General features: G+C 38.1%; 1 protein-coding gene across 1 annotated transcript in view; it reads left to right on the top strand.

Annotated features, from left to right (window-relative positions):
- The window catches only part of LOC309477796 (DNA repair protein RAD50-like), a 41,432-nt gene extending 24,173 nt beyond the window's left edge, over positions 1–17,259 (top strand). The window contains exons 15-26 of the mRNA XM_082141208.1: positions 2,010–2,199; positions 3,094–3,220; positions 6,239–6,432; positions 8,790–8,900; positions 9,076–9,168; positions 9,265–9,378; positions 11,083–11,210; positions 11,962–12,186; positions 15,925–16,010; positions 16,167–16,309; positions 16,425–16,558; positions 16,712–17,259. Of these exons, the coding sequence (XP_081997334.1) occupies positions 2,010–2,199; positions 3,094–3,220; positions 6,239–6,432; positions 8,790–8,900; positions 9,076–9,168; positions 9,265–9,378; positions 11,083–11,210; positions 11,962–12,186; positions 15,925–16,010; positions 16,167–16,309; positions 16,425–16,558; positions 16,712–16,898 (1,732 nt within the window). The 3' untranslated portion in view covers positions 16,899–17,259. The remainder of the gene's footprint in view (positions 1–2,009; positions 2,200–3,093; positions 3,221–6,238; positions 6,433–8,789; positions 8,901–9,075; positions 9,169–9,264; positions 9,379–11,082; positions 11,211–11,961; positions 12,187–15,924; positions 16,011–16,166; positions 16,310–16,424; positions 16,559–16,711) is intronic.
- The last annotated feature ends 10,199 nt before the right edge of the window (positions 17,260–27,458 follow it).

Here is a 27,458-nt window from a genome sequence, read left to right on the forward strand (position 1 = left end):
ATTCCCCATCCATATGTCCACCTGTTTACCCCTTCATTCCCCAGCATTCCATCCATGCATCCATCCATCCATCCACCTGTTTACCCCTTCATTCCCCATCCTTTCATCTATCCATCCATCATCCACATGTTTATCCCTTCATTCCCCCATCCATCCTTCCGTCATCCATCCATTCATCCATGGATGTTTGTTTATCCCTTTATCTGTCTGTCTATCTATTCATCATCCACCTGTTTATCCCTTCATTCCTCCATCCATCCATCCATCATCCACCTGTTTATCCCTTCATTCCTCCATCCATCATCCACCTGTTTATCCCTTCATTCCTCTATCCATCCATCTATCATCCATCATCTAGCTGTTTATCCCTTCATCCATCATCCATCCTTCCTCCTGTTCCCCAAGGTTTTTTTTGTTTTTGTTGCTTATTTAAAGGGATAGTTCACTTTGAAATTAATTTTTGGTATGTTTTAGCTTACCTCAAGGGCATCCAAGATGTAGGTGTCTTTTTTTCCGCAGTAGTTTCAATTTTTATATTTTTAGGTCAAACCGTTCTTGTCTGTCAGTCATATAATGCAGGTCTATGGTCATTATCTCAAAACACAAGCACAGAGTCCAAATTAAAACAATTCCCCGTCGTCCAAATTAAACAATTCCCCATCGTAAGTACACATTGATGGCCTAAGACACGAAACGAGCGGTTTGTGTGAGAAAACGAACAGTATTTATATCGTTTTTACCACTTATACGCAGCCATGTCGAAGTGATCTGATCTGACGTGTACGCAGACTGGTGCATAGATATATACACTAGATGTCGCCTTAAAGACATTCGTTCCAATGAACTGCCGTAGACAAGGCGACATCTAGTGTGTATATATCTATGCACCAGTCTGCGCACACGTCAGATCAGATCACTCGGACATGGCTGCGTATAAGTGGTAAAAACGATATAAATACTGTTTGTTTTCTCACACAAACCGCTCGTTTTGTGTCTTAGGCCATCAATGTGTACTTACGATGGGGAATTGTTTAATTTGGACGACGGGGAATTGTTTTAATTTGGACTCTGTGCTTGTGTTTTGAGATAATGACTATAGACCTGCATTATATGACTGACAGACAAGAACGGTTTGACCTAAAAATATCAAAATTGAAACTACTGCGGAAAAAAAGACACCTACATCTTGGATGCCCTTGAGGTAAGCTAAAACATACCAAAAATTAATTTCAAAGTGAACTATCCCTTTAACAGGGACAATACACTAGGCATTTTTACACAGACAACCGATGCCGTGTACATAGGGCATATAGCGTAAAGCTAGTTTGCGTCCCGCGTCCCTGGTTTTACATAAAATAAAAACATCCAAAATAAAAACACAAACACAATCATCACAAAAAACAAAACAAATACAAATACACATGTATACATGTGTGTATATGTTGTAAACAAAAAAATCAACAATGGCATATTGACATACCTAAAAATATCAACTTTACAAACAACTTCATAAAAATAACGTAACTAATCTGAAAAAGACTCAATGTTCACATCGCTGTAAAGATTTCAGCCATTGTTTCAGCTTTGTAGAGAAAACTGTGAGTTCTGGTTGCAACTTTAGTTCTACGGGCATGGTGTTCCATAGATGTGCACCTTTCACTGAAAAGGATGATTGACTCTACAATTCCCACTTACTGGCTCTCTGGTCTTTACCCCATCACTGCTGTATTTTTCTATCAACTGACAGATTACATCAGGGGCAAGGCCATATATACACTTAAATGCTGTTTTTATAAATGAGAACTTTAAAAAATTATCAAAACTTAACAAATCATACCTCTGAATAATTTGACAATGATGCCATTTCATTGGTTTCTGATCCATCACTTTTAAAGTTTGTTTATATAATGACATTATGGGTTTAACAACTGATTGAGAAGCCTGACCCCTTCCATCCACTTATTTTATCCCCTTATATTGATATTGATGAATATTTTTTGTCTTGACAGGCAGTCCATAGTGGAGCTCCAGGAGAAAGAGCTGCCAGAGCTCAGAAATAGACTGCAGCGTGTGAATCGAGACATTGAGAAGCTGAAAGGAGACACTGAGGAGCAGGAGACGCTGCTGTGCACACTGATGTCTGAGGAAGACACCGCCAAGGCCTGTCTGCAGGACGTCTCCCTCATGGATCGCTTTCAGGTCTAAGCTCATCTCCAGCCAGTCCAAACACCGAAAATAAAACATTAATAGTTAGATGACTGCTTGTAATTTGCAAGCGAGTTTAGTCATCATCATTCTAGCTCACTAATAAACAATAATTACGTGTCATCATAAAAACATAATTATAATGCCTAGGATTCTGACGGATTACAGATAGCTGTTAACAAGGCAATAGCAACGGACCGGACAACTTAGCCAAGCTTCAGACTCACCTGTGCCACGCATCATTATTGGCTGGGGCTACACATTCCACAGGAATTCAGGAAGAAAATATGGAAATATAGGCAGTAGAATGTATCTGTAGACACAAACACCGCTGCACACTTCTAGTGGACCATAAACCGTGATTGAGAGGCATTATTTTTGTATTAGTCTATACTTAATTTTTTAATTAAGTATAGATTTTTTAAATCCTGCACAAGTGCACCTTTAAGTCTGATGTCATACATTACAGTTTCCAGGTCCAAATGCTCCTTTGGATCCCAAAAGCAAACAAACTGTGCTAATATACTCTCATGGTGTGCTGTACTACTCCTGAAAAAAATCACGATCTTAACCTTTATCTCCATAGAAATCTTAGTTGGCCAGACATTGACTCATTTTTTATGAATCATTACATTTTTGGTGTCCGGGACAGAGTCCAGAGACTATAGTGTTCTCCTTGTTTAAAAAAAAAAAAAAAAAAAAAAACCTTAGCTTAAAGGTGTGCTATAAATGAATAGTTCTCATAAATGGCTTTCGATGTATTATTCTTACTTGAAATGGAGTATAAACTTGTACGCAACAGTAATTGATGTGGCACAAGTTAGTATTAGCACAACGCAGTATTTTTATTGAACTGTGGGTAATCAGAATGTTTCCTGTCATATGTAGCTTGACCTGAAGGATGTGGAGAGAAAGATCGCTCAGCATGCAGCCAAGCTTCAGGGAGTTGACCTCAGCCGAACCATGACGCAGGTCAGCCAGGAGAAACAAGAGACCCAACACCGCCTGGACACCAGTACGTTCAGCTCTTTATGTAGAATACAAAACACTTTTTGTGAATCTCATGTGAATGTACACTCCTGTTCAAAAGTTTGGGGTCTGAAAGAAGTCTCTTGTGCTCACCAAGGCTGCATCTATTTGATCAAAAATACAGTAAAAACGTGTGGAAAATTATTACAATTTATAATGTTTTCTGTTTTAATATATACAAAAATAGTAGTGTAATTTATTCCAGTGATGGCAAGGCTGAATTTTCAGCATCATTACTCCAGTCTTCAGTGTCACATGATCCTTCAGAAATCATTCTGATATGCTGATTTGGTGCTGCTTAATATTTTTGTGGAAACCATGATACTTTTTTCAGAAGTCTTTATGGAAAGTTCAAAAGAACAGCATTTCAAACCGGATTTGAAATCTTTTGTAACATAATAAATACCTTTACTGTCAATTTTAATATGTTTAAATAGTCTTTTGCTGAATTAAAGTATTCATTTCTCTTCTTTTTTAATTTTTTTTATCTTACTGACCCCAATCTTTTGAATGGCCATTTACATTAATTTAAACATTTGTCATATGTTCTTTGATATTCTTATATTTATATTTATATAAATTTATAAGGGAAATTGTATATCCTGGGTACTGTATCAACAGATAGACAGAACGACCAACATAGATAGATAGATAGATAGATAGATAGATAGATAGATAGATAGATAGATAGATAGATACTAATAGGAAAAGGTCTTTTTTTCTATACTTTTAATCACTTTCACTACTTGGTTGCACCAATAAGGATTATGCTTACGTTTAAACTGTCATTTTGATCCTAGTTTTATTTTACATTTAAGATAGATTAACTTTAATCTTGTTGCTCCATTACTTTAAACTCTGATTTAAATCTCAGTTAGGGATAATCTTTAAACATACAGGTGAGGTTTAAACGCACCTACAATAAAAAACTCAAAAAAAAAAACACATAAAATTCAAATATGTGGCTGATTAAACAAAGATGGAAACAGTGGGTATGGCGTCAGGTCTTAGAGAGATGTTCGAGCTGGTAGAGTGTGAGGGTCATTGTTGCCCATCAGCTCGATCCGTCACTGATCTCGGTGCACCTCGGATAAAGAATAGAGGCATATTTTCATATGTATAACGGCAGCTCTGATGAGGTGAGCCCCAGTGATCGCTGTCACTGCACTGTCACGAGCCAAGGTAGTCACTCCATGAATCATGCCAGTTGTTTTCATAAGTTTTCATTTTTTCATAAGTTATGCTGCCATATTACTCCATTAATTGATACTATAATATATTTCCAGGCTTATAAAATCTGTTTGCACTGCCGCAATGTTTTCATTGCCTGCTTTATTCTATCTGTCTCTCTACACAGTAGTTTATAAAGATAGTTGACTTTTTACAAGTTTATTTCCTTTATCGGCAAGACATACTAATGTCAGAGAGAAAGAGTTACTGGTAGTCAATAAAAAGGGAAATGTAATATTAATGTTGTTGCTGTTAATTTGCTGTTTTACAATGCCGAATACATCAGAAAATTAAATTAAATCGCAAATCATAGGTCAGAATTTGAATTCCTGATTTGTTAATCTTTGTAAAATTGAGTGGTGAAACACAACTCGATTTAAAATGAAACCCAGATCAGCAAATCCTTTATTAGCTCTAAACTTTGCTTAATTTAATCATTATTGGTGCAACCCACCAAAATGCCCTGTTTTAAAGACAAGGCATAAATCTAGTCCCAGACTAAAATTCATGTTTGAGCTGTTTTAACTGAAAGCAACTTGCACTGACATATCTTAAAATATATCAGTACCATTGTTTTTTCTCAAGATTCACACCAGCAATGTTTTTTTTTTTCTAAGGCATGTTTATAAAAGCTACTTAAATGTCCTAATTTATCTAAGGCCTAATCCTGGCTTAATCTATACCTTAAAGGGTTAGTTCGCCCAAAAATGAAAATTCTGTCAGTAATTACTCACCCTCATGTTGTTCCAACCCCGTAAGACCTTCGTTCATCTTCGGAACACAAATTAAGATATTTTTGATTAAAGCTGAGAGCTGTCTCACTCCTCCATAGGCTTCTAAGGGACTGAAACTTGCTGGCCCAGAAAATGCATTAAAGACATCGTTAATATAGTCCAAGTGACTCCAGTGGCTCAATCTTAAATTTATAAAGCGACGAGAATACTTTTTGTGCGCAAAAAACAAACAAAAATAACGACTTTATTCCACTATTCATTTCCTTCTCTCTGAGCCTCGAGTTAGTTCACGTAGTGTTTTAGCGCAGCACGTCTGTGTTGTACGTCACACGTAGGCTCACTATTGGCCGTCATGTGTGTGATGCGTGTGACGTGCAACACAGAAGCGCTACGCAGTTACACTACGTGAAAAAACTTGAGGCCCAGAGAGAAGGAAATGAATAGTGGAATAAAGTCGTTATTTTTGGGGGGGTTTTGCGCACAAAAAGTATTCTCGTCGCTTTATAAACTTAAGATTGAGCCACTGGAGTCACTTGGACTATATTAACGATGTCTTTAATGCATTTTCTGGGCCAGCAAGTTATAGTGTCTTAGAAGCCTATGGAGGAGTGAGCCAGCTCTCAGATTTAATCAAAAATATCTTAATTTGTGTTCCGAAGATGAACGAAGGTCTTACGGGGTTGGAACAACATGAGGGTGAGTAATTACTGACAGAATTTTCATTTTTTGGTGAACTAACCCTTTAATATTTTAAGTAGTTATTTGCTGTTGATGTCATGATAAATAATCAAATGTCCTCAATTTATTTTGAAGTCTGCATGCATTAATGTAATATGATAATAATATAAAAGAAACTGCATGCATTGTTAATATAAAATAAGTATTAGCAAAATGCTATTGAAATTAATTTTAAATGTAGCATGTCACACCACAACAAATGTCAACAAAATATTTTGTCAAATACTGGTAAAATAAGTTCTAACACCTACTGTATATGACCCTGTTTTTCACTGTCTCCATGTGATGCTCTTCGTGTTTAGCCTGCAGTAAGATCGAGCTGAAAAGGAAACTGATCCAGGACCAGCAGGAGCAGATCCAGGCCTTGAAAAGCAGCGTAAACGAGATTCGTGGAGAAAAGCTCCTGGTCTCCAGCAACATGCAGAAGCGTCAACAGTTGGAGGAGCAGTGTGTGGAGTTCTCCACTGAAATCCAGACGCTCCAACGAGACATTCGAGTGAGGAGCGCCTCTCCACTTTAATGTGCCTTTCATTCATAATGAGAAAAGTTCCCTTTCATAGGTTCACTCGATGCAGCGTCATTAGCTGACATTATCGAAACCCCCTTCAGGTATGAAGATTGTCTGAAACCTGTATAGAATCACACCAATTCATTGGCTGATTGTGCTTGCACCGGTCACTAAGGCATGTGTCACCAGGATGTGGTCATGGCATCACTCCTCAGATTTCTGCTCTTCAGAAATCTGAGCCATGTAGTGTGTTTCTTCTGATTTGAATGGATTCATCATGTTTGGTGGCCTTCATCACGTAGATTATTATCCTCTGGGTGAAAACAATGGCATTTCGTAAGTATGTGGCTCTGTGTCCTTTTTTATTACGAGCGAGGACTCGCATGATAAGTGCTTAGGCTATCATCATGCTCAAGCCGCCTTTAATGACTTGTCAGCACTGCAAGAATTTTTAAATGAAAGTGCTTAGTTTTTTTTCCCTGAGGAAACAATGATTGGACATCCCTCTCTAACTAGTTCTGCTATTGCTGAAGTGCTGCATGTCCTAAAGCTTAGGGATCCGATTGTTGAGTTAGGGGAGAGTGGAGGCTATGGAGAGTGAGCCAATGAATTTCTGTCATGCTTTCCCTATCGCTCTCTAAATTGCATACTGAAAGCCTCTCCGGATGAGTTTGCACATGATGATTTGTGTGCAGATCTGTTCCCTAACCCTAGCTCGTGGTGCAATATATTTCGGTTTGGAGAATCAGACCGATTCTAGGCCACCTAAAGCATATCTGCCCTGCAGGCCTTTGCCCTTCTTCTAGGATCTCCATCAGGGTATATCAATCACAATCTCAGATGCTTCTGAGTTCACCACTATCTGTAAAACTGTCTCTGAGATGTAGGTGGTTGAAGGTACACTTGTTCCTCAGATTCAAACCGAAGATTGGTTTGTTACGATCTATCTGAAGGATGAGTATTTTTGTATTCAAATTGTCCAGAGGCACAGGAATTTCCTCAGGTTGGATTTTACCAGTTTTGTTAATTTTTTTCTCAATTGGCCCTCATTTAAGTATTTTAATTTGGTTCTGATTTGCGGGGGCTTGAGTTGAGACTAAACCTTCAGAAAGGGGAGGATACCCTCTACGAGGCACATATGTGCCTTCAAGTGTTGTCTTATTGCATCGTGGTGCAGAGACTGACAGTTGGATCTGATTCGCTGTCTGTGGATTGACTCTCTGGTTTTCTGCTTTATCAAGGTGTGAGGCAGCCAAGACATTTCTGCTCTGTACAATTTCCCTCATTGGATTTATCTTTTTGAAAGGGTTAAAAGATTCTCCATTTGAGCCAATGGAATCAGCTTTAGAGAAGAGTCTGACACTTAAGACAGTGTTGTTATTGGCTCTGTCCTCTCTTGAGAGAATCAGAGATTTACAGGCCTGGCAAAGGTCTTGTTATGACCTCGGTTAGAATATATATACCCAAGGCTGCATCAGCTTAATTTCGTTCCTAGGTTGCAGTGTTGCCCTTTTCTATTCCACCCTTTGAGTCTTGGGATAATGTAAAAGATTGCATAGGTGTTTCCCAGTTAAGAGTATTTTAAGTCGATTTCGCTGCTATGTGGAAAAAATCCAACAGTTACAGAATGCACCGGTGCGTTTATCGACCCCAGAGAGTTAAAGGTTTATGTTGACCATCAAGACCATAATGGTGTAGGTCTGAGTAGCTGATGTTGCATTGGGTGAGAAATGCTATTTGTAAAGCTTATGAGGCGTGTGGGTTATCTTCACCTCTGGACACTTTTATAACAGTTTATAATCTTGATATTAACCTGACCCCAGGTTCCCAGTTTTGTTGTTGTTGTTGTTTTTTTTGCTTTTTGCTTGAGCGGGGTGTTATTTATTCATGTTTGTCAGTGTTTTGTGTTTTTGCAATCACAGACTGATAAACCAGCAGTTATCTCGTAGTGTAGTGCTGTGGTTTACTGTTCCCATAGACTCAGCTCCTGACTCAGCGTTATATGAACCCATAAAAGGGAACATCTATAGATTACTTATGTATTTATTCAGTAAGATTGCATCAAACTGATCAAAAATGACAGTAATATACATTTTAGTATAATAGTATAATGGCTGCTGAAAATTCAGCTTTGCCATCTCAGGAGTAACTTACATTTTAAATATATATTTAAATAGAAAAACTGTTTTCACAACAGTTTTTTTTTACTGTATTTTGATCAAGTAAATGCAGCTGTGGTGAGCATAAGATAATTCTTTCAAAAACATAAAATCTTACGGACCCCAGACTTTTGAACGATAATGTAATCATATTTTTACTGGTGTGTCATGATTTGTGTTTATTAGGATGCAAAGGAGCAGATGTCTCCTCTAGCTGCAACTCTGGAGAAGTTCCAGCTGGAGAAACAGGACATTGCAAAGCGCAGGATGCAGAAACGGGAAGAAGGGCAAGAAAAGGTGTTGGTTAATTTGTTTTTGCATTTGTGTTTTAAGTTTTATGTGACTTATTTATGTTTACTGTGAAATTATTCACCACAATGTATTACTTGAAAGGTTGTGGATTTTTACTTTAATGCAAGCCAAAGTCATTGCTTATCATCAGAGTTGACTAAAACTTTATACTTTCTTTTAGATAAATTCACTCAAGGAAAAAGTTAAAAACTTGACCCTCCTTGAAAGAGAGATCACCAAGTACATTGAAGAGGGCAAAGACAGCTACAAAGAGGTACGACAAAATAATGTGCATCTCTTAGCTCTCATTTCCTAATAAATGCAAGTATGTTTTCTCATTTATTTTATTTTTTTACTTTTTCTTATTTAGCAAAAAGAAACTGAGCTACAAGAGGTTGACAAACAACTACACGAGGCTGAAAAACAGCGAGAGAAGACCAATAAAGACATGGGCAACATCCGACAAGATATTGACACTCAGAAGGTCAAGCAAAGCTTTATGTGTTTTTGCTTTTGTTGTTGCATAGGCCTATATATACAGTTGTAATCTAAATTATTCAACCCCCATTGCAAATCAGATTTATTGGCAACATTTACAGACTTTCAGCTGTTTGCAATGAACAAATCAAACAACGGTAATTTAAATAGCTCAACACAACAAATCTTTCAAGTGGTTTCCCCAAATTCAACTGAAAATGCCACTTTTTAATGACTTCTGCAGTTCTAAAATTATTCAACCCTTTAATGGCAAGCATCTTTATTACTTAGTAGAACATCCTTATGCTGTTTGACCTGCTGCAAACGAGATGTTTAACCAGACAGCAGCTTCTGGCAGCGTTTCTGAAGAATCTTAGCCCATTCCTCATGAGCAATATTACCCCAGTAATATTCATTAATTCTGAATATTAGAATATTTTTCAGTAATATTCTTGGGTTTGCGTGCTGCAACCGTCGTCTTCAAATCCCACCAGATATTTTCTATGGAAGTTCGGTGACTGTGATGCCACCATAGAATCTTCCAGGACTTCTTCTGCAACCAAGCCTTAGTGGAATTTTTGGTATGCTTGGGATCATTTTCCTGTTGGAAGGTCCAATGACGCCCAAGCTTTAGCTTCCTCACTAGGATTTCCTGATACTTTAATGAATCCATCTTGCCTTCCACACGCTGCAGGTTTTCAGTGCCAGAGGATGCAAAGCAGCCCCAGAGCATCACCGAGTCCCACCATGCTTAACTGTTGGCAGAGTTTTTTTGTTTTGTTTTTTAGCAAATGCTTCATTCTTGTTCCTCCAAACATACCGCTGATCCACAGAGCCGAAAAGTTCCAGTTTTGTTTCATCGCTCCACAGAACCTCTGTGGCTTATTTATATGATTTTGAGCAAATTGGAGCGGCCTTTTCTTGTGCTTTTGGGTTAGTAGTGGTGTACGTCTTGGAGTTCTGGCATGAAAACCGCATGAGTTTAGTACGTACCTTACTGTGCAAGCTGAAACCTCAGTGTCTGTTGCCACCAAGTCTTGCTGCAGGTCTTTTGCGGTCACTCAAGGGTTTAGGGTTAGGGTTAGGGTTAGGGCTACTCGGGTGGTTGGATAATTTTGAGACTGCAGAAGTCATTTAAAGTTGCATTCATGTAATCACAGATGTACTTGATGATGGTGAGATCAGATCTCCGTGTGGAGCACCGGCTGTTGTCAGACTCCTTGTGCATTTAAAAATATCACTGAATTATTACAATTAATGGCAAAAGGAATCTTTAGAAATGTAAACGGATATTTCCTACTGACATACTACAGCAAAAGATCTAAATAACTGGCTTAAATAAATGTTTTGGGGGTGAAAATACTAAAGTGCCTGAGACTTTTGTACTGTACTGTATATATAAGTGCGTTCATTTACTGGATTAATCGTACCTAACGTTCATTTTTTTTTATTTTTTTTTTTTTATAATTTCATATTCTCCAAATCAATGCAGAAACAACATAAAGACAGTAGCCTATATTTTAAATATTTGTTTAATGAAAGAAGGCCAATATCACCGATACCAAAACTGCTATTGATGTCTCTATGAAATAGATTTTTTCACCATTTTAGCCATTAATTATAGGCATTTAGCGTTACAGTATAATTTAATTATACAATATAGCTATTCATTTCCATTTTTAATGATATATGATTTTGTGATTTTTAACAGGTTCAAGAACGCTGCCTACAAGATAACTTGACCTTACGGAAGCGTGCGGAGGAGCTGAAAGGGGTGTCTAGAAAACTTGAGGCTTTGCTTAAGGAGATGGGAAACATGCAAGTCGTGCAGTTGCGCAAGTATGAGATAACTTATACCTCTTATATACAACTACTAAGTGCCAGTTAGGAAGTCCTGATGATGTTTGACACTTTCTGAAGCTCAGAAGACTTTATATGCTGAGTATGTTCTTTGGTGACCATAACTCTAAATTAATCTCTCTCACCAACTCATAGATTTTACTCCTTGCTACTTTAATGAAACCTAGTTTGTTTAAAGGGGAACTATGCAGTTTTTTTTAGCTTAATTTACCATAACTGAACGGCTTCAGAGTCATTGGAATGGTTATATGACTTTTTTCGGGTTGAATCTTCTCGCACCCCCCTAGCGCCTGTGAGCGGAAAAAATCACCCTTGCAACTTTGGGCCGGCGGGCCTGACCTCAGCGTCAGGAAGTATCGTGTGATATCAGGTCTCGCGTGTAATGAATTGCTTTACGGCACTGCACACATACACTATCTAAACATTTATATGCTGGCCTTCTGTGTATCATACACACCTCAGTGGACATGGCTCCATGCGTTCGCCGGCTTCTTTGAAAACAAATGTACATGACCAGAGTTAGAAGATGGGATGGGGGAGAGTCACCAATGAGTTTTGACGACAGTGTTGTCAAATATCTATTCCGAAGCTGTAGGGGGAGCTCCATAGAGAAACTGGCGAGAAAACAACGAAGAAATTGCCAAAACTGCATAGCGCCGCTTTAAATGTTCACAAAGGGTGAGAGTTCAAATGAGTGTGTATCTTAAAGAGTGTATCTTCTGTTGTCAAGTGAGCGGCGAGAAGTGGAGCGAAAGTTGGATGACCTGAAAAAGAACCGCAGTGTGGCTGTCGGTCGGCAGAAAGGCTACGAGGACGAGATCCTCCGTTTTCGTAAAGAGCTCAATGAGGATCAATATAGCCGGGCTGAGGATCTCTACAGAGACAAAATGATTGTCATGAGAACAACAGAGTTGGCCAATAAGGACCTGGACATCTACTATAAAGCTCTAGACCAGTAAGTAGGTTTTGCTATCAGGGGTTTTCTGAAGGGTAATTTCAAGTAGCGGTTTGTCAGAGTGTGTAGGTTTGGTTTTGATGTGGTTCAGCAGAGAACAAGAATCAACAATCAGCAACAGCCCATGTGTGCGATGACCTAGACTGAAGTGTGTGCGATGAAGTCTGACTCAACTTTTAGCACTAATGGTGTAGTTGAATCATCACTAACTGTTGGGCTTAATATCACAAGGACTCCACAGAAAGATGCTAAATCGCTTAACATGTTATAACCATTGCTATGGTGATCTTGCCATGTAAAATAATTGTGTAATGTATACAAAATTTGGTCCAAAACATTATATTACACACTATACACATTTTTGTATATTTATTCAGAAAATACTAAGAAATTGTTCAGCAGATGAGATTATACAAAGCGCTTTATGTAAGAGAAACAAGCAATTTTTCATACAAGAACAAACAATAATCACTGCAATACCCAGTAAAGTTAGAGTAAGCTACAACATAGGTAAAATTGCAGAAAAGTAATAAAGAAAGCATCATTTTATTTGCAGGAAATGCCTTTGATTGTTATTGTACTTTAAAGGGCTCATGACATGAGAAATCAAATTTCCCTTGACCTTTTGACACATAAAAGGTCTTTATACCGTTAAAATACCCTAGAAGTTGTTAAAACATCCTCCTCATTAAAACAAAAGCATTTAACCGAGCTACAAAAGCAGTTTGTTAGGATATTACGGGGTCTGTGATGTCACATGGGCAAATACACTTGCATATGATATTTTTCCACACAATTGTGGGACTAGTACTAACACTAAACTCAGGTCCTTGTGGAACTATACTGGTTCAGATCATATTTTAATGTTGATTCTCTCCTGCATGAAGACCCTGGCTAAGTGGTTCGATGCACAAGCACTGACCACTCATTTATAGTTTATGAGATCTGTGTACAATTTACATTCATTTGACTCGTCCAAATTTGATCTCATTTTCATTGGTCTCTGTTCTGCACAAATTTAAAATCAAATTTACAAAAAATTATGGTTTCTGTTGAGGAATATACAGAGGAAGTCACAAATCATTATCGTTGGTTTAGATCGGTATCGTCCTGCATCTTCACAGAAGTTACATCAGCAGGCCTGTGGTTGTCTGAATCGTTCTGCCGTCATCAGCCTATCTACAGTGCAGAGGCGTTATCCTGATTTTTCAGCCGTTACTCTTCAATTTCTTATTCTTATTCTTTAAGATATCGAGTTTAAATTGTCAATGACTTTTCTTTACTTTATAAAAGATCACAGTTGTCAGTATAGTCATGTCACTCCAAATATTGAATAATCAGTACTTGAGACACAGTAGCTATAGTGGTCTATTAGTCACTCATTACTGCTCCATTGTGAATAAATTAATAAATCAACAGCATTTATTGCATAATCTCTATTTTAGATTGTATTCAGTTTGCACCAGAAATAGCAGTTTTTATGCCAAATTTTGCAACTCTCTTAAAACCACAACAGATTATTTCAAAGTTTCAGGGTTTGTCACATTGCTTCTAGCAAACACCGGATATGGCTTATCATTGAATAAAATAAAATAACTTCAGTAAATTTGGATATTTCAGTAAATATTGCATAAAATAAGAGATTTTATCTCCATTTTGTTTGTCGACTACTTTTAATGTTTTATGCACACTAACAAAGAAGATAAATTTGTAACACTTTACAATAAGGTTTAATTTGTTAACATTAGTTCATCTATTAACTAACATGAACTAACCATGAGCAATACATTTGTAAATTATATTTATATTTGTAAATATAAAATACAGCTGTGCATTGTTTGTTAATGTTACCTTATAGTGCATTAACTAATGTTAACAAATACAACTTTTGATTTTAATAGTATTCGTAAATGTTTAAATTAACATTAACAAAGACTAACAAATGCTGTAGAAGTGCAGCTCATTAGTTTATTTACCTTATTGTAAAGTCATCATCATCATCATCATCTTCCGATTATCCGGGGATAAGTATTTATACAGTCATAACACTATAACACTACAGTATTTATATCGTTTTTACCTCTTGTACACAGCCGCGTCCAAGTGATCTGAGAGCGCGGGCGGGTATAGATATATACACTAGATGTCGCATTGGCTACGGTTTCGTTCCAATGAACTGCAGTAGCCAAGGCGACTTCTATTGTATATATCTATACCCGCCCGCGCTCTCAGATCACTTGGACGCGGCTGTGTACAAGAGGTAAAAACGATATAAATACTGTTCGTTTTCTCACACAAACCGCTCGTTTCGTGTCTTAGGCCATCAATGTGTACTTACGATGGGGAATTGTTTAATTTGGACGACGGGGAATTGTTTTAATTTGGACTCTGTGCTTGTGTTTTGAGATAATGACCATAGACCTGCATTATATGACTGACAGACAAGAACGGTTTGACCTAAAAATATCAAAATTGAAACTACTGCGGAAAAAAAGACACCTACATCTTGGATGCCCTTGAGGTAAGCTAAAACATACCAAAATTTAATTTCAAAGTGAACTATCCCTTTAATCATCGTGTCACAGTTAAAATCCTCTATTAAATCTAATTTAATTTCCTACCGTTTCGGAGAGAAATGTAGCAGCACGTTCATCTGCCAGTGGGTCTTTCATGGAGACTGTCCTCATGTGTTTGCAATTTGAATATAATAATGCATTTAAAAGTTGAACGGACGTCACTCAAATGCTTTTTGGGCGCAATTGGATAGACCTAAAACCAATCAGAGCGATCATCATCGTGTAAAGCCCGCCTCAACGTTTCTGATTGATGCCGCGATTTCGACGGATTAGAAATGGGCTTAAATGAGCTCTTTGCCAGACTACTTCTCGAGCAAATCTGAATTTGCCGGAAGTTGTCTGGGTTTTCCCAGGCTACTGTGTATAGGGAGCGGCAGCACATTTTATAAGATATTTGTCAATGACACTCAGGATCTGTTGGCACCAAATCCTCCAGTCAAGTCAAGTAAACTTCATTTATATAGCGCTTTTAACAATATAGATTGTTTCAAAGCAGCTTTACAGTGATAATAGGAAATTAAAGTAACAGAGACTGTTTTGGCTTTACAGCAGCTCTAGAATAAAGTTATTGTCCAGCTAAAGTTAGTTTTGATTGATTCACTTCTGTCGCAACGATCATTAGTTATTTACTTAGGGGCCGCTAACACGACACTGTTCTAACAGAAAATCCTCAATGCGATCCGGCCACACATTTGCACAAAACTCGAGAACACAAACCATGAAATAGGTTTCAAGGTACAAGCCTTGAAAAATGATTAAAAAAATGTATCGCTTCCGCGTAGCCACATGAACTGGAATTATCCCGACAGCGTTTTATCTGTACAGAGGTGAAGGGAAGGAGGCCTTCACAGGGGAGAGACTAGTTGAGACTTCAGGACTGCGTTGTCGTTGTGTCCAGGAGCAGGTCCTTCATTAGATACGGATACGCCCTGGATCCGGGGGGCTGTGGTAAACCTCAGGATAAACAGAGAGACTAATATTAGCGTAACACTGTGTAACACTGAGTAACACCTATAACACAGAATACTGCAGCAAGGCTAGCATGCACAATTAAATAACCAATATTGACGGATACCAATAAAAAAAAAAAAGATATATCAGATATACAGATATATCGTGCATTCCTATATATGAATATTCATGAAGCTATTTTTTGTTACAGAACAATAATGAAGTTTCACAGCATGAAGATGGAGGAGATTAATAAAATCATCAGAGATTTATGGCGGAGCACATACAGGGGACAAGGTCTGCCTTTACACACAAATGTTTGTCTGCAATTATGGCTTTGTTTTCATGAATCTTTTGTCCTGCTTGATAAGCTGTCAAACCTTTGTTTGATTGTTTGATACTTATTATATATAGTGACCTTTTACCATGAGTATGTCTCCTGATCTCCCACAGACATTGAGTACGTAGAGATTCGCTCTGATGTGGATGAGAACGCCTCTGCCGGCCTGAAAAGAAGGACTTACAACTATAGAGTGGTAATGGTCAAAGGAGACACGGCTTTGGACATGCGGGGACGTTGCAGTGCTGGACAAAAGGTCAAAAAGCATCTACGTGTATCTTGTGTTTCTCTATCACTCCAGTGAAAAAAAAAATCTCTCTTAGAATCACCCAAGGTTCCCATTTAAATGTTTTCTGCATGTTTGTCTGTAGGTTCTCGCCTCCCTCATAATACGGTTGGCACTGGCTGAGACGTTCTGTCTGAACTGTGGGATTCTGGCGCTGGATGAGCCCACCACCAATTTAGACAGAGAGAATATAGAGTCCTTGGCACATGCACTGGTGGAGTGAGTCTTTTTTTTGTTGTTGCATAAATACAGCCCGTCTTTAAAGAGGAAACACAATGTATTTACAGCAAGAGCAAAATGACAAAACAAGAACTTTTATTTGCCTTTTGACACTTTAACTAACTAAAAGATGTGCCATTGGTTTCTTTGCAGGATAATCAAGAGTCGTTCTCGCCAACGCAACTTCCAGCTGCTTGTTATCACTCACGACGAGGATTTTGTCGAGCTCCTGGGACGATCCAACTATGTGGAGCATTTCTACAGGATCAGGAAGAACCAGGACCAGTGCTCAGAAATCACAAAGTGCAGTATCAACACACTCAACTCCTACCTGCACTGATGCCTCAGATCAGATGAGAGAAGAAAGACTGTTAGTCTATATTCAGAGGTGACATAGAATCAAAGTTTAATTTATTAGACAGTTGATTAGCATGATCTAAACTCAGTTTTCATGTACCAAATCTAAGCACCTAGCAGTAAATCGTCCACAAAACCATACTTGCATTAATTGTCGAGTTAAATTGAATTTATGTAAAAATGTTTTAACTCAACATTTTACACAAGAATGTTTTTGCGTAAAATTTACACACAAAATTGTTCTGTTTCATGAAAGGCACAATGTGATTCAACTTTACTAATATTAGTTTGTACATTTAGTTGCCTTTTTTCTGAAATATTAAAAAAATATTTTCTTGTTCTAATTTCTGAATCATGATCTACTTATTTGTGACCTCACGTCAATATCTGTAATGGTGGCATCAAACATATTTGGATTAGGGCTGTCGATTGGTTTAAAAAAAAATAGTTAAGGCTTCTGTAATTAATCACGAGTAATTGCACCTAACATTAAAATTTGTTATCATCAATATGCAGTGCATCCGGAAAGTATTCACGGCACTTCACTTTTTCCACATTTTGTTAGGTTACAGCCTTATTCCAAAATGGATTCAATTCATTATTGTCCTCAAAATTCTACAAACAATACCTTATAATGACAACGTGAAAGAAGTATGTTTGAAATCTTTGTAAATTTATAAAAAAAAAGAAGAAAAAAAAAAGAAGAAAAATCACATTTACATAAGTATTCACAGCCTTTGCTCAATACTTTGTTGTAGCACCTTTGTCACCAATTACAGCCTCAAGTCTTTGAGTATGATGCTACAAGCTTGGCACAGCTATTTTTGGGCAGTTTCTCCAATTCTTCTCAAGAATCTCTCAAGCTCCATCAGGTTGGATGGGGAGCGTCGGTGCACAGCCATTTTCAGATCTCTCCAGAGATGTCCAATCGGGTTCAAGTCTGGGCTCTGGCTGGGCCACTCAAGGACATTCACAGAGTTGTCCCGTAGCCACTCCTTTGTTATCTTGGCTGTGTGCTTAGGGTCGTTGTCCTGTTGGTAGATGAACCGTCGCTCCAGTCTGAGGTCCAGAGCGCTCTGGAGCAGGTTTTCATCAAGGATGTCTCTGTACATTGCTGCATTCATCTTTCCCTCGATCCGGACTAGTCTCTCAGTTCTTGCCTCTGAATGATTCTGCCACCATCATGCTTTACTGTAGGGATGGTATTGGCCAGGTGATGAGCGGTGCCTGGTTTCCTCCAGACATGACACTTGCCATTCAGGCCAGAGAGGTCAATCTTTGTTTCATCAGACCAGAGAATTTTATTTTTCATGGTCTGAGAGTCCTTCAGGTGTCTTTTGTCAAACTCCAGGTGGGCTGTCATGTGCCTTTTACTTAGGAGTGGCTTCCGTCTGGCCACTCTACCATACAGGCCTGATTGGTGGATTACCGTCCTTCGGATGAGACGTAAAACCGAGGTCCTGTCTCTCTGTGGTCATTAAAAATCCCATGGCATTTCTCGTAAAGAGTAGGGGTGTAACCCCGGTGTCCTGGCCACATTCCACCCATTGGCCCTTACCAATCATGGCCTCCTAATAATCCCCTTACATTGAATTGGCTCTATCACTCTCTCTCCTCTCTCCACCTATAGCTGGTGTGTGGTGAGCGCACTGGCGCCGTTGTACTGTGGCTGCCGTCGCATCATCCAAGTGGATGCTGCACACTGGTGGTGGTTGAGGAGAGATCCCCTGATATGATTGTAAAGCGCTTTGGGTGTACAGCAGTAGTACATATGAAAGCGCTATAGAAATACCTCATTCATTCATTCATTACTGCAGAGATGGTTGTTCTTCTGGAAGCAGGGTTCCCACAGGTCCTTGAAATCCTTGAAAGTTTGTGAATCTGAAAAAATAAAATAAATTCAAGGCCCTGGAAAGTTTTTGAAAGTAAACATACATAGATAAAGCAGGTCCTTGAAAGTGCTTGAATTTATTTTGTGCAAAATTCCATATTATTCCCTCCGGTCCGCTTATGTGTTATTTCGCCAACACTTCGTGGCTTATGCATTCTAGCTTGCATGATTTGCGTTAGTTACGCACATTTACGCGTTACGTTAAGTGTTTCCCGCGTGAGGTACTTTGTGTTGTACGTTGCCATGACGTTCAAGTGCACAAAACTACTACGATGGTACCTCAACATTTGTTGTTGGACACAACAAACGTGTCCCCACATTAAGTCCTTGAACTTGAGGGTATTGGACCTGGAAAGTCCTTGAAAGGTACTTGAATTTGAGGTTAACCGAGGTGTGGGAACCCTGTGGAAGGTTCTTCTCTCTCCACAGAGAAACGCTGGAGATTTGTCAGACTGACCATCGGGTTCTTGGTCAGCTCCCTGACTAAGGCCCTTCTCCCCCGATCGCTCAGTTTTGCCGGGTGGCCAGCTCTAGGAAGAGTCCTGGTGGTTCCAAACTTCTTCCATTTACGGATGATGTACTCATTGGGACCTTAAATGCTGCAGAAATTGTTCTGTACCCTTCCCCAGATCTGTGCCTCAATACAATCCTGTCTCGGAGGTCTACAGACAATTATTGTACTACATGGCTTGGTTTGTGCTCTGACATGCACTCTTCTTCTTCAAGATTTTATTGGCGGTTGACAAACAACAAAATGGTGTATTACCGCCACCGACTGGTATGGAGTGTGGATCAAAATTACATTTTTATATCCTCTCCCACAAATTAGTTATTCTAAGATACTGAAAAATAAAACTATAACATTAATTTCCCGAGTTATTTTGTAAAATATCTCCTAGTATGAATTGAATTTGTATTTTTTCTAGATTTTGCATTAGAATCCTTCTTTCAGGCTTGTATTTCTGACAGTATGGCATAACATGTTCCACAGTTTCTTCTTGCTCACAAAATTCACACCTTCCCGTATCATGTTTACCCATTTCATGTAAAAAATCTCATCCTTGATATTATCTCATCTCTCCTGTTTTTTCCTGCACTTCTCTCCCACTTTCCTTTGAATTCTGTAATACCATCGACCTTTCTTCTCCATATCCCATTGTTTTTGCCACCTTACCTTCAACCTTTCCTTAATAATACTCTTGATTTCATTCTTACTTATACTAACACTTTAGTTAATGTAATTGTTTTTTATGGCTTCTTTTGCTGCCTTATCTGCCATTTGATTTGTATCTGCGGGTAGTCGGGTACCCATAAAAATATCACTTTAAGTCCCATCATTTGAATTCTGTATAATGTTTGCTGTATTTCTATTAAAATGTCTGGTCTACTTTCCGAATGACTGTATTGTAAGCTAGCCAATGATGAACTTGAGTCTGAACAAACAACTGATTTCAAAGGTCTTATCTCCTCTATCCACTGTGTTGCTAATAATAGTGCAATCATTTCTCCTGTATAAACAGATAACTCATCACTGATCCTTTTCCTTATTGATAACTGAAACTCTGGAACAGTAAAAGCAACTCCTATCTTACACTCTTTGATGCGTCTGTGTAGATCTGAACATAGCTGTGGTACTCATTAATATATGTCTGCACATTACATGAATTACATTCCTTATTCTTGTTTTTCTTTTCTAACAATGTAAAATCTACTGTGGCGTCTGAAAGTAACCAAGGTTTTATTACTGGTAGTGGTTTAGTTGGACTAACTTTTAACTGATTAACTTTAAGTTCTGTTGCTTTCTGTATGACTGTCCATCCGAAGCTTTTTGTTTTCCTCCTCTCTTTTTCCCAACAGGGCTTTGTCTTGTGTTGGATGCTCTTGACTATGGCCTTGACTATGGCCCAATAATTCAGTGATAACTGTATCCTTCTCATTTCTAATGACATTTCCCCCATTTCTACTGTAGTGCTATAATTGGTGTAGTTTTTATAGCTCCTGTACATAGTCTCAATACCTGATGCTGTACACTGTCTAAGTCAAGTCAAGTTTATTTGTATAGCGCTTTTCACAATACAGATTGTATCAAAGCAGCTTCACAGTATTCAATTTAAATAATACAACAAAGTTTGTTTCAAGAGGAATTTATTGATTGATAAAATTAAATTAAATATCCCCAAAATATCCCCAACTGAGCAAGCCAAAGGCAACAGTGGCAAGGAACCGAAAAACTCCATCAAGTGACCTAATGGTGTCCTAAAACTCCATCAGGTGACCTAATGGAGAAAAAAAAAACCTTGGGAGAACCCAGGCTCAGTCAGGGGCCAGTTCTCCTCTGGCATTTATGAGCTAGAGGCCGGATTGTAGTTTGAACTGTGGGATTATATGAATGCCTGGCTGAAGAGATGCGACTTTAATCTAGTTTTAAACTGGGAGAGCGAGTCTGAGCAACGAACAGTATCAGGAAGACTATTCCAGAGTTTTGGAGCCAAATGTGAAAATGCTCTCCCTCCTTTGGTGGTTCTGGATATCCTAGGTATGACCAAAAGCCTTGAATTTAGTGATCTTAAAGAGCGCGATGGATTATAGGGCGATAGAAGATCCGTTAAATAGACTGGAGCTAAGCCGTTTAGGGCTTTATAAGTCAGTAGCAATACATTGTAATTAATACGGAACTTTATAGGTAACCAATGCAGTGATGATAAAATCGGTGTTATATGATCATATTTTCTTGATCTCGTAAGAACTCTAGCGGCGGCATTTTGGACTAACTGTAGCTTGTTTATTGAGGATGCAGGACAACCAGCTAATAAGGCATTACAGTAATCCAGTCTCGAGGTCATGAATGCATGAACTAACTTTTCTGCATCAGAAACTGATAGCATATTACGTAGCTTAGCAATGTTTCTAAGGTGGAAAAAGGCTGTTTTTGTAACATATGAAATATGATTTTCAAAAGACAGGTTGCAATCGAGTATAACACCCAGGTCTTTTACTGTAGAGGATAAAGTAACAGGACATCCTATGATGTTAAAGTTGTATTGTGCGAGGTTTTGTGGGCGGTTTTTTGAACCGATAAGTATTACCTCTGTCTTGTCTGGATTTAATAAAAGAAAATTACGCGTCATCCAATCTTTTATATCTTTAACACACTCTGTCAATTTGGAAAATTTAGCGTTTTCATCCGGCCTTGATGAAATATATATTTGAGTGTCATCAGCATAACAATGGAAACTAATTCCATGTTTCCTTATAATATTTCCAAGTGGCATCATATATATTGAAAATAACAGAGGGCCTAATACAGATCCCTGCGGCACTCCATAGTTTACTGGAGTTATGATCGATTTTTCTCCATTTAAATAGACAAAATGGTAGCGGTCAGATAGGTATGATTTGAACCAGCTTAGTGCTTGTCCTTGAACACCAGTATAATTTTGTAGTCGATCTAAGAGTATTGTGTGATCTATAGTATCGAACGCAGCACTAAGATCAAGTAAAACTAGTATTGAGATACAGCCTTGGTCAGAAGCTAAAAGTAAATCATTTGTGATTTTAACGAGCGCGGTTTCAGTGCTATGATGCGGTCTGACTGAAACTTTTCATAGATATCATTTTGTTGCAAGAAAGAGCCCAGTTGAGCGGACACCACTTTTTCTAATATTTTAGACATAAATGGAAGATTTGAAATGGGTCTATAATTTGCTAGATTATTATGATCTAATTGTGGTTTCTTAATGAGAGGTTTTATAACTGCCAGTTTAAATGTTCTAGGAACATGACCTAAAGATAAAGACGAGTTAATAATATTGAGGAGAGGATCTTCCACTACAGGTAACACTTCTTTCAGTAGTTTAGTTGGTATAGGATCTAATAAACATGTTGTTTTAGATGTAGTGATAAGTTTATTTAACTCTTTTTGTTCTATAGTTGTAAAGCACTGTAATTGTTCTTGCGGGGTGATAATTGAAGCTGAATTATAAGGCGCGATTGAAGATTGAACGTTTACAATTGTGGTTCTGATGCTTTCTATTTTCTCAGTGAAGAAGTTCATGAAATCATTACTACTGAACTGTAACGGGATATTTTGTTCGGGTGACGTCTGTTTATTTGTTAGTTTAGCCACGGTGTTAAATAAAAACCTTGGATTATTTTGGTTGTTTTCTATTAGTTTGCGGAGGTGCTCAGCCCTGGCCGCTTTTAGGGCCTTTTTATAACGTGACATACTGTCTTTCCACGCGATTCTAAAGACCTCTAAATTAGTTTGTTTCCATTTACGCTCTAAAATACGGGTTTCTCTCTTTAAAACATGCGTAGTATTGTTATACCATGGTGCTTTATTTTTATTTTTCTCTCTGACCTAAGAGACAGACGTATCTGCTGCTGATCCATACACCACACAACCATAATCTAATACAGATCTAATCAGCCCACTATATATGTTTTTTTATGCCATTCTACCTGCTCCCCATCCACTTCCTACTAAACACCTCATTATATTTATCACTTTCTTACATTTGTCCAATATTTTCTGGATATGCATCGCCCATGTAATTCTTTCGTCAAACCACAACCCTAAAAACGTAATGTTTCACTCTTTTCAGTTCTTTATTATATAATTTTAGATTTACCTCAAAAAAACATTATCTTTGTCTTGTCAACTGAGAATTTTAAACCCCATCAATATGACCATTCTTCAACTATTGTAATAGCCTCCTGTATTTAATTTTTTTTTACAATAAAATCAATGTTCCTTCCCCTCTTCCAGATTGCCCCATCATCAGCAAAAAGTGAAAACCCCAGCCCATTCTCCAAATCCTCAAATACATCATTTATCATTATAGCAAATAATAAAGGACTCATTATACTTCCTTGTGGAGTTCCATTTTCGATCATAAACTTTTCTCTGAATATCTGTTTCCTATTCTAACTTTTATTGCTCTCCCTAATAAAAAATCCTTGATCCATCTATACATTTGACCTTTAATTCCTAACTTGCCTAATTTGATTAACAGCCCTTCTCTCTCTACATCATGTTGTATGCTTTCTCTATATCAAAGAAAAATGCCACTACACTCTAGCCTGGAAATCCAGACCTAAATCTGAAAGATTAATGGTCTGGCGTCGACTAATGAAAATCGGCCAGCTCGAGGGGCGGCACCAAGCATGCATTTTAAAAATCTCACTGCACGTAAGATAACACTACGACCAATCACAACAATAAACCCCATACGCTTAGCTACCAGCGGCGCTAACTGGTAGATTAGATTCTTGCCGTATCCGGTTGGCAAAACAGCAAAAACGCCCTTCTTGCAAAGGAACGATTCGAGCGCCGTCTTCTGTTCCTGTTTTAGATGAAAAGCCAAGTCTAACTCGTTCATTGTAGCGGCCAAAGCCGTTTCAAACAACTGGTGTTCATCCATAGCCATCTTGCAATGTTAACTAATGACTTCGACGTCACAGCGCTGTCGTCATCTGTTTAGCTCACCTCTGGCCCGCCTATATCAGATAACCCGATGTGATTGGTGCAGCTCGGAGACAAGGGCATATTTAATGAGCATCATTACTCGACGCCAGAGTAAACTCGCTGAGCAAATTCAACTTGTGCTCTCGTGAGAACTCTGGATTTCCAGGGTAACTACACTCTCTATTTATTTGTGCTTTTCTTATTTCATGTTATAGACACACACAGCTGGATCCATGGTATTTCTCCCTCTCCTAAAACCACTCTGATATTTGAATTTTTTTTTATTATTTTCCACATAATACATTAACCTTTCATTTACCTTTTTTCCCCCCATTATATTACAGATGTTAGATGTCAAAGCAATTGGTCTATAATTTCCTGGATTTGTGCAATCTTTCCCTGGTTTGCGTATTGGAACTATCATAGTATGCACGTGTTGCCTGAACAACATATTAAAGTCACCATGAAATGGACAAATGGACAATTCTTGTTTTTATTGAATATTGCAATAAAGAAATAATTTATTATAAATGATTTATCCATGCACATCATATATATATTAACGTGCCCTCGTCCCAAGGACACAATTCTGAGAACCGCTTAGAGAAAACTGCATTGTATATACACACATAGGACCACTCCCACCATCACAATGCAATGGACATTGTGCAGGGATGATTTTTGTCCAAATTAATCAAGGCTAGAAATTATGAGAAAAAAATCAGAATTGCAGGATATAAGGAGTTTAGAAATGTGAATTGTGAGATTAAAAAGGCGCAATTACCTTTTATTGTGGCGGAAACAAGCTTCTATACATCACTGAATTAAAACAGCTGAAGAAACTAAGAGGTGGATCCTGTAAAATCTTTTATTAGCTTTATTATAATATCATCATCATCAACATCATATTCTGAGAGTAGAAAACCAGCTACAATCTCAGAGTCTTGCTCACATGAGGCATTCTTACAAATCAATCAGTGGTAAAAAAAACATTCAAATCAGACAATCTCAAAATCTGTCTCTTAAATCGCAATGTCCCTCAGCCTGTGACAGACCGGCTTATTGTTTTATAAATGAGCTATAATATACCCATTAATGCGACTTTTGGTGCTGGTTTTGTGCAGTGCTTTGTAATTAGTTGTAATTAGTTAACTGTGAGATAATGGAAGGAGTGCAGTCTCTTGACCCCAAAAGCCCATCATTCTTAAAAGAGGAACCCCTGCTTGCTTTTGGGAAAACATTCGAGTCAGATTTAGAAGACCTTAAGCATGAGCTTCATCAAACGAGACGGCTTCTTTTAAGAAGGGAGAAAAGTGGAGAGAGACCAGCTTCTCTACTTGAGTTTGTGGGGTTTTTGGAAGAGGTTTTCCATGAACTTTTTAGGCTTAGTAAAATTTCGGTTGTGATTCCAGTTAGCACTGCATCCTGCGAAAGAAGTTTCTCTGCCCTTAAATTAATAAAAACCCACCTCAGGACAACAATGGCAGATGATAGATTAAGTCACCTGTGCATACTCAGTGTTGAGTCAAGGAGGGCATATTCCATTAATATGGAGGACTTTGTAAAACATTTTGCTTCATCTCACCAGAACCGCAGAATTATGCTGTTCTGAATGTTTGTTTTTGTGAACTTAGTGATGTCATACCACTGGGTAGATGCAGGTCATACCTGGTACAACTATTGAAGTTTATCATTAGAGTCAGTGTTAAAGGGCTCTATGTTTTTTTGTATTGTTGTTCTATTATTATTCTTTTGGTACATATTTGAATGTGTACAACTGCCTTGTCCTGCCTTGTTTTGACAGGTCCAAGTTTACCTCAGTTTTTGTTTACTACTGGACTTGATTAGTCCAAGGAGCACTTTGAATACTTGTTCTATTTTTGCTGTATACTTAATACATATATAATTGTGTACATTTTGGAAAATAAACAACTTCAATTTAATCTATATACATTTTGTGGAAAATAATTTATTTTTAGTGTAATTGAACACTTTGTATATTGACCCCCCAAAATAATACCTTGCCACCCCTTTGCCAGCCCTGTTTTAAAAGTCTAGCTCCGCCACTGATTTTAGCATCCATTGACGCAGATTCAGATCGCTTCATAAATGTAAATTCGTCTGTCCGTCGAATTTTCAAACGATTTATGAATGACTGGAAAATTACCGCTCCACTTCACATTGTCCAATGAAATTTTAACTTGTGCCAGATAACGATTGGTCGGTGTATTATACATGACAAACAGGCTTCATTGAATTATGTCATATTTTAAAATATGTGATATGTGGATTTTTAATTGAATCGACACTTTTATTGAAAAAAAAAAAACATTTAAAAATTGTTTGGTTATTCCTTCCTGCCGTCGAGCCACATAGGCCACTGAAATAACTATATTTGGCTCGAGAGCATCGGTTCCCGGGCAGAATGTGGAATACCTACGTTTACACTAGTGCATTTTCATTTTAAAACGCATAACTTTTGCTACGGTTCCGCCTGCCGTCCACACACACACACACACACACACACACACACACACACACACACACACACACACTACCAGAGCCCGTCTACGGAGAGCCTGTCCACTCCCTATTAAGCCCTATTGTACCGAATTTTGGTTGTAGTACCACCAGAGTTCCACTGGGGGCGCTCGCCATGAGTGCAAAATGAATGGGAGTCAATGGGGCTAGACGGCTAAATTTGTCTCTTTCACCCGATTGCCGTTGAGAAATCTCAGATGTGATTGTAGATTTTGCAAGTTCAACATGGGTTTTAGGTCGAAAGTTGAATGAACGAGTACTTATGTCGTTTTGATTTCTTACAGGTTGAGTTGTTGTTGCCCATAACACGCTAGCATTCTGCTAATGACGTCAGCATTCTGACGTCATTGACATTTTGAAAGACTTTTTTAAATCAAATAAGTGACTCTAAAAAATCTAACACCCAGCAATGTGTAATTTCTTTGCATCTCCTTTCGAATACAACATTCAAATTACTAGACAAAAAATTATATCCTGAGAAAAGTGGATTTTGAGGGGTATACCGCCATTGACCTCCATTCATTCTGCACTCGTCCTGTGAGCGCCCTCATATGGAATCAGAGTGGAACTGCAACCAGTTCAGAAGCCGGAAGTGTAGTGAGAGTGAAACTTCTCGCCATATTAGACATTCTCTGACACTACTC

This window comes from Leuciscus leuciscus (assembly GCF_965113295.1).
Source record: "Leuciscus leuciscus genome assembly, chromosome: 16".
Lineage (NCBI taxonomy): Eukaryota > Metazoa > Chordata > Actinopteri > Cypriniformes > Leuciscidae > Leuciscus > Leuciscus leuciscus.